General features: G+C 46.0%; 1 protein-coding gene across 1 annotated transcript; it reads left to right on the forward strand.

The window, feature by feature from the left end:
- Positions 1–1,671: 1,671 nt before the first annotated feature.
- On the forward strand, positions 1,672–12,700 carry LOC6614032. Its single transcript, XM_002038450.2, has 5 exons — positions 1,672–1,986; positions 2,056–2,634; positions 5,662–5,709; positions 6,484–6,873; positions 7,290–12,700. Exons 2-5 carry the CDS (start codon positions 2,526–2,528, stop codon positions 7,739–7,741), a joined length of 999 nt encoding a protein of 332 aa, XP_002038486.2. The 5' UTR covers positions 1,672–1,986; positions 2,056–2,525; the 3' UTR covers positions 7,742–12,700.
- The last annotated feature ends 134 nt before the right edge of the window (positions 12,701–12,834 follow it).

Genomic DNA, 12,834 nt, shown 5'->3' on the forward strand with positions numbered 1-12,834 from the left:
CTGGGAACAGGCAGCTGGCATTGAAGGGCGGCAAAGTCATGTACCACAACTTATACACACATACGAGTATAGCACTCCCACATACTGCCACAGAGAAATTGCTGGCAGGTGCCAGTTCCTTGCAATCAGATCCCTTCGCAGCAAATGGAGGTACTGACTCAGAAAGGACCTTCCAACCAACCGGGAGTCCTGCAGCTGCAAAGGAAACCAGGATGGCGAAAATACGAGGAATGAAGACTGCGAGATGGCTCTTAAGGAGGCTGTGCCTCATGGCCTATAAATGCGGGTAACTCGCCCGCAAACAACAGTTGCCGTTTATTGGAGAGCGTGGAATGATTTTTCCCGGAATAATTTGCAGCCGCAAATGCAGCGATGAACTCGTACATACTTATGCTTATGTGCTATTGAAAATTTAATTAAAAATTAATTGACACTTCTGGAATGGTCTTGAGAGCATATAACATGGAACACCTCCCTCGTTTGCGATGGCTTCTCATTAAAAAAAAAAAATATTGCTTCTCTAACGTTACTTTCAATTCTACGATGTTAAAGGACATTTCAGGCCATATCCTTTCATATTTCATATTTAGTGGCATCAGTTAGCATAGTTGAATAGTGATCAGAAATTGGTTCTAGAATACGACTGTGTTTATTGGATCATATACTCATTAAAATGTTGTAAAGCGATATGCGTTAGTCGAGACATTTTCCCACAAGGATGTTTAAATGTTTAAAACCAATGCTATTTTCTAAGAGAGAGTCTACTATTTAATTTGGGACCAAACACAACTAAATGGAAAAACAGTTGCACCAGCATGTTCCCATCGCCAAATCCCATACATCGCTCATACGCCGTGGGGTACGAGACACTTTGGATCCCCGTTGGGCGCTACTTAAAATCAAATTAAGATAATTAAATCGCAGTCGTGCAGGCTGAATATATTTCAATTTGGGTCACACACTAACTTGCATGGGAAGCAGCTCGGAGCTTTCCCGCCAACGCTGGCACTACCAACATAGCCCAAGGGATTGGGTGGGGAATGGCCCGCCGCCCGACAGCTCCACTCCCGCCGGAATACCTTCTTTCTCGCCGCGGCAGCTGCGTGCTGTAAAATTTTTGGAGCTCAGCAAGTGTTCAAACTGTACTAAGTACTGTTTATTTACTCGCCGCCCATTTGAATAGTGGCGGAGCGCATTATTACCGATTATCGCCGGGCGGAACAGATGCTGCCGCCCCATCCGGAGTCGCAGTGGGTTGCCAAATAAACAGGGACGGCTAAGACAGGGGGGTGGGTAGTGGGTGTTCCTGGGTGGCTGGGTAACCTACTAACACGGACGCACCGCCAAAAAAAAGTGTGAGATAGATAGAGAGAGAGCGAGAGAGCGAGCAAAAAGGAATGAAAAAAGCTCGGGAGAAAGTTGGGAAGATGAGTGAAAGAAGCCGCGCTGCCTGTCATCTGTTGGCGGGTTCGCTGGTGTTGTTGCCGTAGGACGTTGAAGGACACCACCAGCAGCAGCCGCATCACGAGCAGCATCACCGCCTGCGTCTGGCGCTCCAGTGTTGTCCTAGTCCTAGCCGAACCGAACCAAAACGAACCGAACCGATAGGAACCGAAACGAACGGCAGACGGAGTTCGTTTGTGGCTCGGATTCTCGATGCTCAAATTCCAAGCTCGCCAGTCGAGTTTCGGCCGTCTAACCCAGCAGAGGTGTGCAGCGGACAGGAGTTGAACCACCGCAACCTACAGCACCATCAGCAGCAGATAGAATAGCTGTGGCCACAAGAGAACGGGTGCCCTGCCCTTTGATCCGCTGCATCCACTGCAACAACTGCCACAGCAATGCCCTGCTGCACTGACAACTGACCCAGCTGCACCTGATTAACTGATTAACTGGCCGACAGACGGCAGAGCATCGCTATTCATTACGCGTCCATGTTCGTGGTCCACTTGGCGGACGCGGATGCGGGGAGCACATTCATCGAAAGTAGGCAACGAAAATCGGAAATCTAATTAGCGACGTCAGTGTCAGCAATGCAAATCCATTAATTTCCAGCCATCACATCAACAACTTTTCGGCAACCAGGCGTTGCTAGAGTCCTAGCAAAAAAGCATAAAAAAAACGGAACACAAGATTCGGGAAAATTTAACGCATAAAAAAGGGAAAGCACTTTCCCTTCGCTGTGCGTGTGTGTCTGTGTGTAGGTGCGTCGGTGTGTCGCTGTGCTGGGTTATTGGTGTGCCGCTGTGCGTGAGAGTGAAAGTGTGTGTGTGTGCGAGTGCCTGATAGCGCGAGCCTGGCGCTGACATCACTTTCACTGGGAAAGCGAACTCGAGGAACCAACCTGGAGCCCGGGAATCTGCCAATCGAGCCGCACGGCAACAAAATCAATTAAACTACCAACACTGCACGACAACCGCCAGAACAACAAAGCTGCCAAGAGCCAATTATCGAGGAAAAGCGAAGCAAGCCAAACGAAGGAAGCAAGGAACTAAGGAAGGAAGGACGAGCCCATCGCAGCCAAAATGTTCTCCATGTGCACCAAGGTGAAATCGCGGAGTGCGGATCCGGACAGCTCGTTCATGCAGCAATCGCAGCAGATGCATATGCAGCTGCAGCAGCCCCAAGCGATGGGTAAGTGGGCAGAGCAGGAGGCGTGGGAAAATCGGGGAGAAAGTGAAACCGAACTGAGACTGAGACTGAGACGGAGACCCAGACCGAAAATGCGCCCCGAAAGGCAGTAGTCGGCGTGCCCTCATTTAGCGGAAAACCCTTGAACTCGTTTTTGCTGCCCCACCCCAAGAGCCCCGCCCCTCGCCGCCCTTTTCGGCCCCTCCCAGCTGCTTATTTTTCTCAATGAACTCGCACACAGGCGCAGCTGCGCGTCTGTCTGATACTTTCTCTTGCACACCCCCAATGCCCCAGTCCCTGCATCCTGCGTGCTGCGTCCTTTCAGGCCACATCCTGACCCACTCCTGCGTTTAACTTATCAAGCGGAATCCAGTATGCGGTTTCATTATGCTGCAATTGTTGACAGTGCCACGCCCATTACCCAGCGTGCGTGTGTGTGAGTGTGTGTGTGTGCTCTGCATTAAATCATTAAGTAGAGACAACAGAGCCCATATCGCACTAAACGCGACTTGGAGCCCGCTGGAAACGAGTCGAGGCCAGGATGTGAGGATGCCCTGGTTGATGCAGTTCGTCGCATGCATAAAACATGCGCTTGCACTCGCAGGACTCTCTATGTGGAAAACACAACTGAAAGGTTTATTCAGCTTTAATTTCGAGATGTACATACTAGTTATATAAATTCTCTTAAATCTTGTCATATATCCTTTTTCCATTAAGAAAACCGAGTAAGATTTGTAACTTATGTTCCAAAGTAATAAAGCTAATATCTATGGAATATTTTTGCGAGTGTGCGTGCTACTTTGGTATGTATATATCCCAGCCCTTTATGCACTCTGATACGAGTATCTAGCCAGGCCAGCAATTATGTCTGTACACGTTTGTCGCTGTCTTCGCCTTCAGATTCGTCCTGGCCCACTGCGAACGGGAATCCGAGTGTGGAGTGGGCCAGGTTTCGTTGTCTGTGGCAGCCACTTGCAATTCTAGCTGATTTGTCATGTGGATGTGGATGTAGATGTGGATGTAGATGAGTGTGTGCGGATGCAGGGATGCGAGCATGCAGAATGCCCACATGCAAGTGCGGCTGTGTGTGCGCGTGGGCATGGCTACGTGCGGTTGTGTGCGTGCACTGAAGTGGCACACATGATGTCCGCTGCCCTGCCTTCTTACACAAGCAAGGCAGTGTCCTTCGAGCTCGTTCTCACCCCAGCAACCCCAACCAATGCAACATACATACCACAGTCCCTTGCCCCCGGCAGCCCCAGTTCCCTGCTCATCCTTTCATCATCTCCGTCGACACTTGGACTGCGTCTATCGTAGTCGTCTGCAATTCGCTTGTTTCTGCTACACTTGCAACAATTTGTTGCGACTGAGTAACTGAAGAAAGTCAAAGGATTGTCAACTATATATGTTTTTAAGTAAGATGATCCTAATTCATAGAGTAAATATTAATTTAATACATTGAAAAATATTTAAAAGGTGGAAGGAATCCCCCTCCTAGACAGCAAATTGCAAAATCCTGATTTTTTCCAGGACCTCCTTCAGCCGAACAACAGGTATCCGATAGCTGAGCAACTCAACTACCCCACTCTCTCTCTTTTTTCATAGACCAAGACAATTATTTATTAACATTATATACACTAGGCAATATATATTTCTCAATGTGTATGAAAATGGCAGAGGTCGCAGGTAAAAGAAGGGCAGATTCAGACCATTTTGAGGGCAAGCGGCGTTTTTTAGCACGCCGAGCCTCGAGCGTTTTTCAAATGCTGTGCGGGCTGGGCAGACCCATCGCATCCCATTCCCAGGCGGAGCAAATTGTCACCAGGCCACTCTGGTCTTAATCAGTTTGCTGCAAAGGCAACTTTTCGAGTGGTCGAGTGTGGAAAAAATGCCAGAGAGGTCCTTCAATTTCCAAATTACAAGAATATCACCCGAGGCACATTTAATCGCCTATCAGATTCTGGGAACAAGGATGCTGATGGCTTTGTTCAATTCAGGGAATTTAAGATTTATTGCACTTATGAAATCATGAAAATCAGTATGCGCAATGAAGTTAAGAAATATATATTTCATATTTGCGCTGATTTCTCCAACGAGTTTCTTAATATTGCAATCCCTTAGGGGTAAACATAATCCTACCTAATATAAGTTGCTGGTTAAATATAGATGGCACTGGGATTACTGGTATGGGACTTCGTACTTTTTTGAAAGAACCCTTTTCCAAATTTATTGAGTTTAAAGGCAAAAGATATAAAGATATTCAATCTTACTGTTGCACAATTGGGCAATATGAGCAAATTAAGGAACACAGCTAGCCCAAGGATCAATCCTACTATTCTAACTGAAATTTAAATAAAATTCCACACTTTATGTTGAACTCGTCGCTGGTGGCAAGGTGTGAAATGGCTTCGGATCGGTTGCCTTGGCCATCTTTATTGAAATAATTAATTCAGTTCACCACAGGCGTTGCGTTTGCCACTACCCCAAATCCTCCCACTCCTCCGCCTTCTGACCCCCAGTTGCGACTCTCGATACTTGACCAAATAAATGGGATGCCAGCGGTAATGAATTTGAAATGAGAGACCTGACCAGCAGGCGGAGGAACTGCAGCAGGAGCGGCGGCTGGCTGGCTGATTGAGTTGCTGGCGATGCAGTTCCGGGGGAATTGCTAAATGAAATTCCGTGTTTCGTTTTTCGCCATTCGTTATCCGGCGCAGCCAGCCGCACCTGGACTCACCCACTCTTGAAATTTTCAGCTCCTGCTGCGGTGCGTGGGCGCTTGGTCCTCAACAGTCGGCTGTCGGATGTCGAATGGCGACGAAAAGGGAGGGGAATGAATGAATGAATGGGAAATGGGCTCCAGCTGCAGACCTCGATTCCTGTTCAATTAGTGGTATCGTGTGACTGGCCTCTGGGTACACAAAATTGGGCTATGGGAGCGGATGCGGACTAGATGGGATTCGCTGGTGCACTTGACTTTCCCCACTTGGCACTCACTCCATAAATTCCTTTCTGCTTCTCTTTTCGCAGGAACTGGTGGAAAACAAATCAAGGGAGGCTATCTACTGCGCTACAAAAGTGAGTATCTCATGACTTTAGTGCAACTAAAACTAAGTAAACATAATGAAACGATCGACACATATTTTGATCAAACAATTAGATACTTCAGATATGTGAAAAGATCCATTACACCTGTTGTATTGCTGAATAATGCTTTCATTAAATATTTAAAACAACTTAAATTCCTGGAGAATTTTATAATTACCCCCGTTCGGGGAGGAATTCACCTGCGGCGAGAGTAGTTGTCCGGCATTTGCAGGACCTTGAAAGGACGATTCAGGCCTTTTCTCTCGCTGTCAGCACGGTGGGATTGGTCCGCCCAGAGGCGACCAGAGACCCTTGGAAGAGACGACAATCTGTCAAATCAGCACAACAGCAGCAGTCCTCGCAAGCTCAGGCTCAACAGGATGACGCAGCATCCGTGGATGAGTTAGATGGATGTGCTACCGTGCAGGGGGAGGGGGGAATGGGGTATAATCATTTCGGGGTCACTTTCAAGTGTAATTACTCATGATTTGGCAGCGCCATGGATGCGTCATTGTCATGCTCGCTGGGCCGGATTGAGAATCATGGCCTAAACAATTTGTGTTGAGTCCTTGGGGCAAATTAATGGGAGAACAATATAAAACACAGGAATGAAAGCTAAGCTGCATTTGGATGCCCTTTAAGTTAGAATAATTATTTTAATAATTCATACCTTTAAACTATACGTAAAATTACTTCTTTTGTGGGTATTATAAAGCTTTGAAGATGATGAACCCAATCTGTATCCATGCCTTTCTGCCTTTACAGAGCAAATGTTCTGGAACCGCTGGGCGGAGGAATGGGTGGTGCTGTACGACGACTCGACCATGGCCTGGTTCACGGAGCCGGGACGCTCCTCGCCGACGGGCAAGATCCTGGTGAAGGAGGCGCCTGAGATGCTGGCCATCGCACACTGGACCGGCCAGATACCGCGTCGTCCGCCGCTGCCGGCGGGCGTGAATGTGTCCCAGTTGATTGCCCTCGGATCGCAGCGCAAGCGGTCGAAGGTCTACTGGATGCTGGCCAAGTCGGAGCAGGAGGTGAGCGACTGGATCGATGCGATTACCAAGACCCTGCCGCCGCCGCCTCAAATCGAGCTGGTGGTGGACAAGCCGCACCTGATGAACGTGCTCCGGCGTCCGCTGGTGCGCATTAGACGTGAGTAAATCCTTCTAAACATCCATAATCCACCCGGATACTCGTTTCGCTCAAGTCCCCTCGACGACAGGTGGTGTCGTTTACCTGAGATACATATTGACCATTTTTAGGGCTGAGAATTAGTATATAAATATGTAAACTGTGCAAACCAAAGATATGACAGCATTAATAATACTATAGAAGTTAAAGTGAACTTTGCTGAAGATGAACTCATGCTTACAAAGATAAATATACATTTCATTGCCATTATTAAGATACTTTTGTATAATTATTTAGATACTTTTGGATATGATTGAGTTGAGTAACAATTGGTTTTTAAGTAAAATGGGGAATCGGTGTAATTAATAGGCCAAAGCTGGACCTAAGCCTTTAGTTTATATCATATCTAAAGTCAAATTTCCCATTTTGTTATGCAGCGGCCACCCAGTCGGAGGTGAAGCAGCGGAAGGCGGCGTCCCACGGAGCCAGCGGAAGTAAACACCACCGCTGCTCGTCGGCGATTTCCACGAAGGTGTACCGGCAGAGCCAGGATCCGCTGGTGAAGAGCGACGCGGCGGTGGCCATTCTCAGCAAGAAGCCGGACTCAAAGGCCTCGCTGGCCTGCGCCCTGCCCTGGGGCCACGGATGGGGATGGGCCACGCTGCCCAACGGGGTTTGGAGCGGCGGACTCACCTGGTCGCAGTGCGAGGATACCTTCACCCTGCACGCCCTGCCCACCACCCACTGCACCAACCTGATCGACACCTCCTGCAGCGGGGCAGTGTACCACACGGACATCGGAGGCTTCGACTTTCACTCCTCGGGCGTCGATGACATCGGTGGCGAGGACTTCGACTATGCCATGGACTGCGGTGATTTCATATTCTAAACTCCCTTGAGCACATCGCATTCAACCAGCCACCCACCCGGCGCGCAGGACTCGTCCTTGGTCGCAGATTTTGTCTTCGATTGGAAGGAGCTCAGCAACTGGTAGTCGCTTGGGTAGTATTTAATATTTAACCGTGCATTTGTTACCCTCTGAGTGTTAGGTGTTGCTAAATGTAAGGGGAAGTCGCGACGTTGCGTATACGCCCCGTTGTCCTTGTTCCAGTCGGGCTAACTATACCGCTGTACCCTTAACATTGTGTATTGTCCTAATTGCGTTAGGCAGTTCAGCTGCAACTACTTGCACAACTAACTGCGATTATTCCCTTTTTTCTCAGTGTGCTGAAACATACATTAATTGGTATGCATATGTACATAGGTGTGTCTATAGCTGCGGCCAAAAAACTAGCTGTGACTGCTTCTAACCATTCCTGATGTGTAACGGTTGCCCTTAAAACTGCCTAGGATATTTGCATGGAATTGCAAGAGATATTCAAGATTTCAAGCTTCAGATTCACCAAACATCCCAAAAAGAAAGAAATTTTGAATTTGATGAAAATAAGAAAATCTTTAAAAAATTTAACGCAATGTTATAAGGTACAAATTCAATATTTTACAAATCTCACAGCTATAATGGCCGCTGCTGTAGTTTCGCCTCGAGCTCTGGCTGATACACGTGTGCCCGTGTATTTACCAATATATATGCGTGTTAACCCCCAACCCATATATGCCAACTACCACCCACCGCCCACTGGCCACAGCACCTCATTTAGCCACCCACACAACCAACCGCAATCAGCCATCGCAGTCGCAGTTGCAGTTGCAACCACAAGCATTTGAAATGCGAAAATATTTTTGCATCGCGCATATAAGTAGGCTACAACATATTTTCGCACTCGACGAGCGAAGAAATTACAATAAATAATGCAGACGGACAAGGCGACAACTAAATTAATAACGAGAAAACAACCGCAAGAGATTGAAATACTTTTGTGTATTTTGAGACTTTTGAAATTTATATTGATGCAATTTGTAATGGAAACACTTTTCAAAATGTTTTGCCATGATTTTCTAGAATTTTTGGAATCGATAGTATTAACCGCAAACCGAATCCGGAAAAAAGCCCACATCCCGCGTTCCCCGCCAAAACCCATTTTTGTGTGCGAATTTTTGAAACATTTATACAGATACAGCGCGCGTAAATTGAGTCGGTCAAAAAATCGATGCAAATTTAATATAATTGTGTAAAAGACGAACACAAAAGCTACAACAAAATAAGCGAGACATTCCCCGCGGAGTTTTAAAGTGGCGCATAGCAATTTTTATATAGCGTGTTAAACAGAAATTACAGTAAACAGGAAAACCAGGTAAATAACGAGTAATTAACGAGGTAAAAACGAACTGTAGTCGTAAGACCCACACACCGACACACAGCCTAGTGTAAATGTTAGCACCTAAGGCATCCGATTGTCAGATTGGTTTTCGAAACTAACTCACTCAGATCGACATACCCACCCGTACTGATGTAAAGTTTATAAAACAAATCAAGCGAAACACAGAGACAAGTTAGCAACCCAGGAAAAATCACGGAGCATAAGGCCAAAGACGTGCAAACACTTGTATGTACAAGTATGTACGAGTATGTACGAGTAATTAGCGTTAAGAGCCCATTCGAGATCACGGACATTTGGGAGCGGAGTCAGCAGCAATCACCAGTAATAATCACCCCCATCGATTCGATTTTGAATTTGATTTTGAGGAACTTTCGACACGTCGTGTGCGAAAGGGAAACGCCGCTACGGACACCTTGAGAAAATGTAACTGTAACTGTAACTAACTGTACGTTAGGGTATTTAGAATCTAGGATAAGAAGTCGGGCGCCCGTTAGAGCCACACATGCATGCATACATATATGTTATGATGATATAGGAGTATATGATAGATGTATGTATGTACATACGTACCGTAAGAATGTGCAGGTTTTCAAAATGTTGCATGCCGCGAATATGCATAGAGCTAGAGAATAGCATCGCAAATATTATGTAAAATACGGGTAACAGGACACTCCAGTCCCTGCGCATCTGTTGCATGTCCTTGTACGCGCTAGTATACTTATACACCACGATATATTTATGTACAACCGTAACCAGAGCCAAGCTAAACGAATCGAAACCGCAGTCGGATACCCTAACCTGAGCCCGCAGCCTTAGCTATCATACCCATCACACCTTACCGCTACCAGCCCTTTATAGTGTCTACACACATATGTACGAGTAATGTATCTGCATGTATACAATACACAATACCTATAGCTATAGTCGGCAGACGCGATCGGGAGCATTAGAAACGTACATATAGAACCCGCCACGTAACGTAACGTAATGAAATGTAGACTAAAAGACTTAAGCAATTGTCGTTTAGACGTTAAATTAGAGCGCATTGAATGTTGGCTTATAGTTCTAGATACCGAGCGATTCAGGGGCGACGTGCGGAGCGTTAGGAACATATGTTATTAAGGATATCCTCACCACAATGTTTTAGTCTGAAGCCTAGCCGAATCGAAATCGAAATCCAAATTGAATTCGAAATCGGAATTTGTTAGCGAGCAAGTTGGAAACGCGTACCCAAAACCAAAACCAAACACAACCAAACCAAAACCAAATACTAATGCAAGACAAAACTAAAATAAACGTAAAGTAAAGTAAATCAACCTTGGACAATCACGCATACGCATGTAGGCAAACTGGATTAAATAATGTATGTAAATTGTTTAAGCCCTGGGTCGGCATTAAAACCAAAGAGGACAGAGGATGGCTTGTGTGGCATAGTCTTAGCACGTCCAGCATGGAATCCTTAAGGGCTCCGTGAACTCAACTAAATAAATACACAAAACCAAAGAAATTCACATTCGATTGAGGACTAGAGCCAGGTCAAGCTTCAATTAAATGTCAATCCCCACGCTCTTCAGTTGTACCGAGAAGTACATATTTTTGTAAACTTTATTAGGAACACCGAGATCTAAAGCGAAACTACTATAGAATTGTAACAAAACATGGATGTTTTAAAACGGAAATTAAGCAAACGCAAAACCAAAGTATACTTTAGACGCAATTTTTGTAGCATAATTGTACACGTAAACTGCATTTCCGATGTTAGCTGAACAACCGTATATATATATATATATATAGTATATATAGGACATATATGTATAGAGTATACAGACACCCACATACGAGCGCGAATCGAGCGAGATACACCCGTTTTTATTGTGCTGCGCATTTTCAGCGGGCGGCTGAACTGTGAATACGAGTATAGTACCCTAGATATAGGTAGCATCGGTACAAACCAGGTGGTACAGGTGGCATCGCGTGCAAAGCCGCACTTGATGTAACCGAATTATGAAATTGTAGAACCCAATCGGGAATCGGTGGCATGTCATTGTCAGACGAACAGCGAGATTCGCAGGAGGGCACCCTTAAGCAAACGAGAGCAAGTAAGAGCAAACGAGGGTAACCGGAAGCGGAAGCGGGCCTCCCGCCATCCGGCCAACTTGGCAGACGTTGCGCATACGCCCCGGCGGTCGCAGCTGCAACTCACAATTAGGCTAGTAACTTCGCGTTGTTTGTTATCAGTGTCGTTGATGTTGATGTTGAATTGAATTGAAATTGAAATTGAATTGCCGTGTCATTGTTAACCGTATTCAAGTTGTAAACCGACGGCGTCGGAATTAGCTGTTTTTGGGAACCAAGCGAGGCGACTTAGCAGGGCGGCACTCATCGACCCACGCAGGAGATTATACAAATTATACAAGCATTATACATAGGTGTGCATAGTACCCACAAACATACATATATACATAAGCCGGTCCAAGGGGCTCTCGAACCAACTCCAACCTCCAGCCAAGTGTCGCGCACCTTTAATCCGCATCCGGCGCGCAGCCTGGCCAAGACTCTTCCGAGTCCCCCGACCCTCGACCCCGACCCCTCGAGATCCCTCGAGTTCCCCGAACAGAAACTAGCGAAGTAACCACGTTATTCTATAGATGTGTATGTGTCTATAAATATACTTTGTAGACGTTCACTCGCCATACGCCGCCGAGCTCGAAAAAAACTGAACACCCAGCCAACCCGGGAAGCCATCGGCCAGCCAGCCAGAAGCACAAGATCTCTTCAGGTTCGGGTTACACCCACTCGAGCCCGGAGCAAGTGCTGTCACTCTCTTGGCCAAGTGGCTAGCTCAGCTGGCCAACTCAGCTGGCCAAGTTAAGAGAGCGGCGCAGATCGCTCTCACATGGTTTCAAAACCGCAGCCCAAAAACCAAAACTAGCGAACAATGTACGAATAATTATTATGAAACGATGAGCAAATAGACGCTTAGCGAACAGCAAAGAAGCCATCAGATGAATCAGCCAACGAGCGATGTGCGAAGCTCAAATACCCTGTACACCATAATTTTGCTCAATTGCGTACTTATGACTGTTGAAATTTGGTTCTTAAATTGTTGTAATGTGTAATAGTAGGTTGGAATAAGATCTACTTCTTGTTTCTTAAAGATTGTATTTGTGTTTAATTATCATTATAAGTTTTGCTCAGCACTTGCGTGTTTCCATAAATTACGCAGATTGGGTAATTGTTTTAATGTAAGCCTGCGACTCATTTTGTTAAGCTCAAAATGTTTAGATTTGCATATTTATTATTATGAATATTTGTATGATTATAATTTTAAATACGTATATTATGAGCTTGTGCGCTTCCCAACTGAAACCCCACACTATGATTAATTATTGTTTGCCAATCGAATGCTGAAAATACAGCTCAATCATGTTTTGATTCGATGACTTCAAAAGGGGTTGATAAAGAGTAAAAGGCGGAAAACATCTGCGAAGCGTCAGCGTTGATAAATGTAAAACAAAGCAAAAAGCAAATAAAGTTTAGCAACAACATCTGAGAGAAAGAAACAAAAAGCAGCCATCGAGCGATAAATACATGTTTCTCTTCGCGGCACGCACATGCGAGTACGTATGTGCAGTGCACTGGGTTTCTGGACAGCAGGGGCTCTCCTACCCGATAACTTGACTCACCCGACACGCCATCATCC

Source organism: Drosophila sechellia, chromosome 3R (assembly GCF_004382195.2).
Source record: "Drosophila sechellia strain sech25 chromosome 3R, ASM438219v1, whole genome shotgun sequence".
NCBI lineage: Eukaryota > Metazoa > Arthropoda > Insecta > Diptera > Drosophilidae > Drosophila > Drosophila sechellia.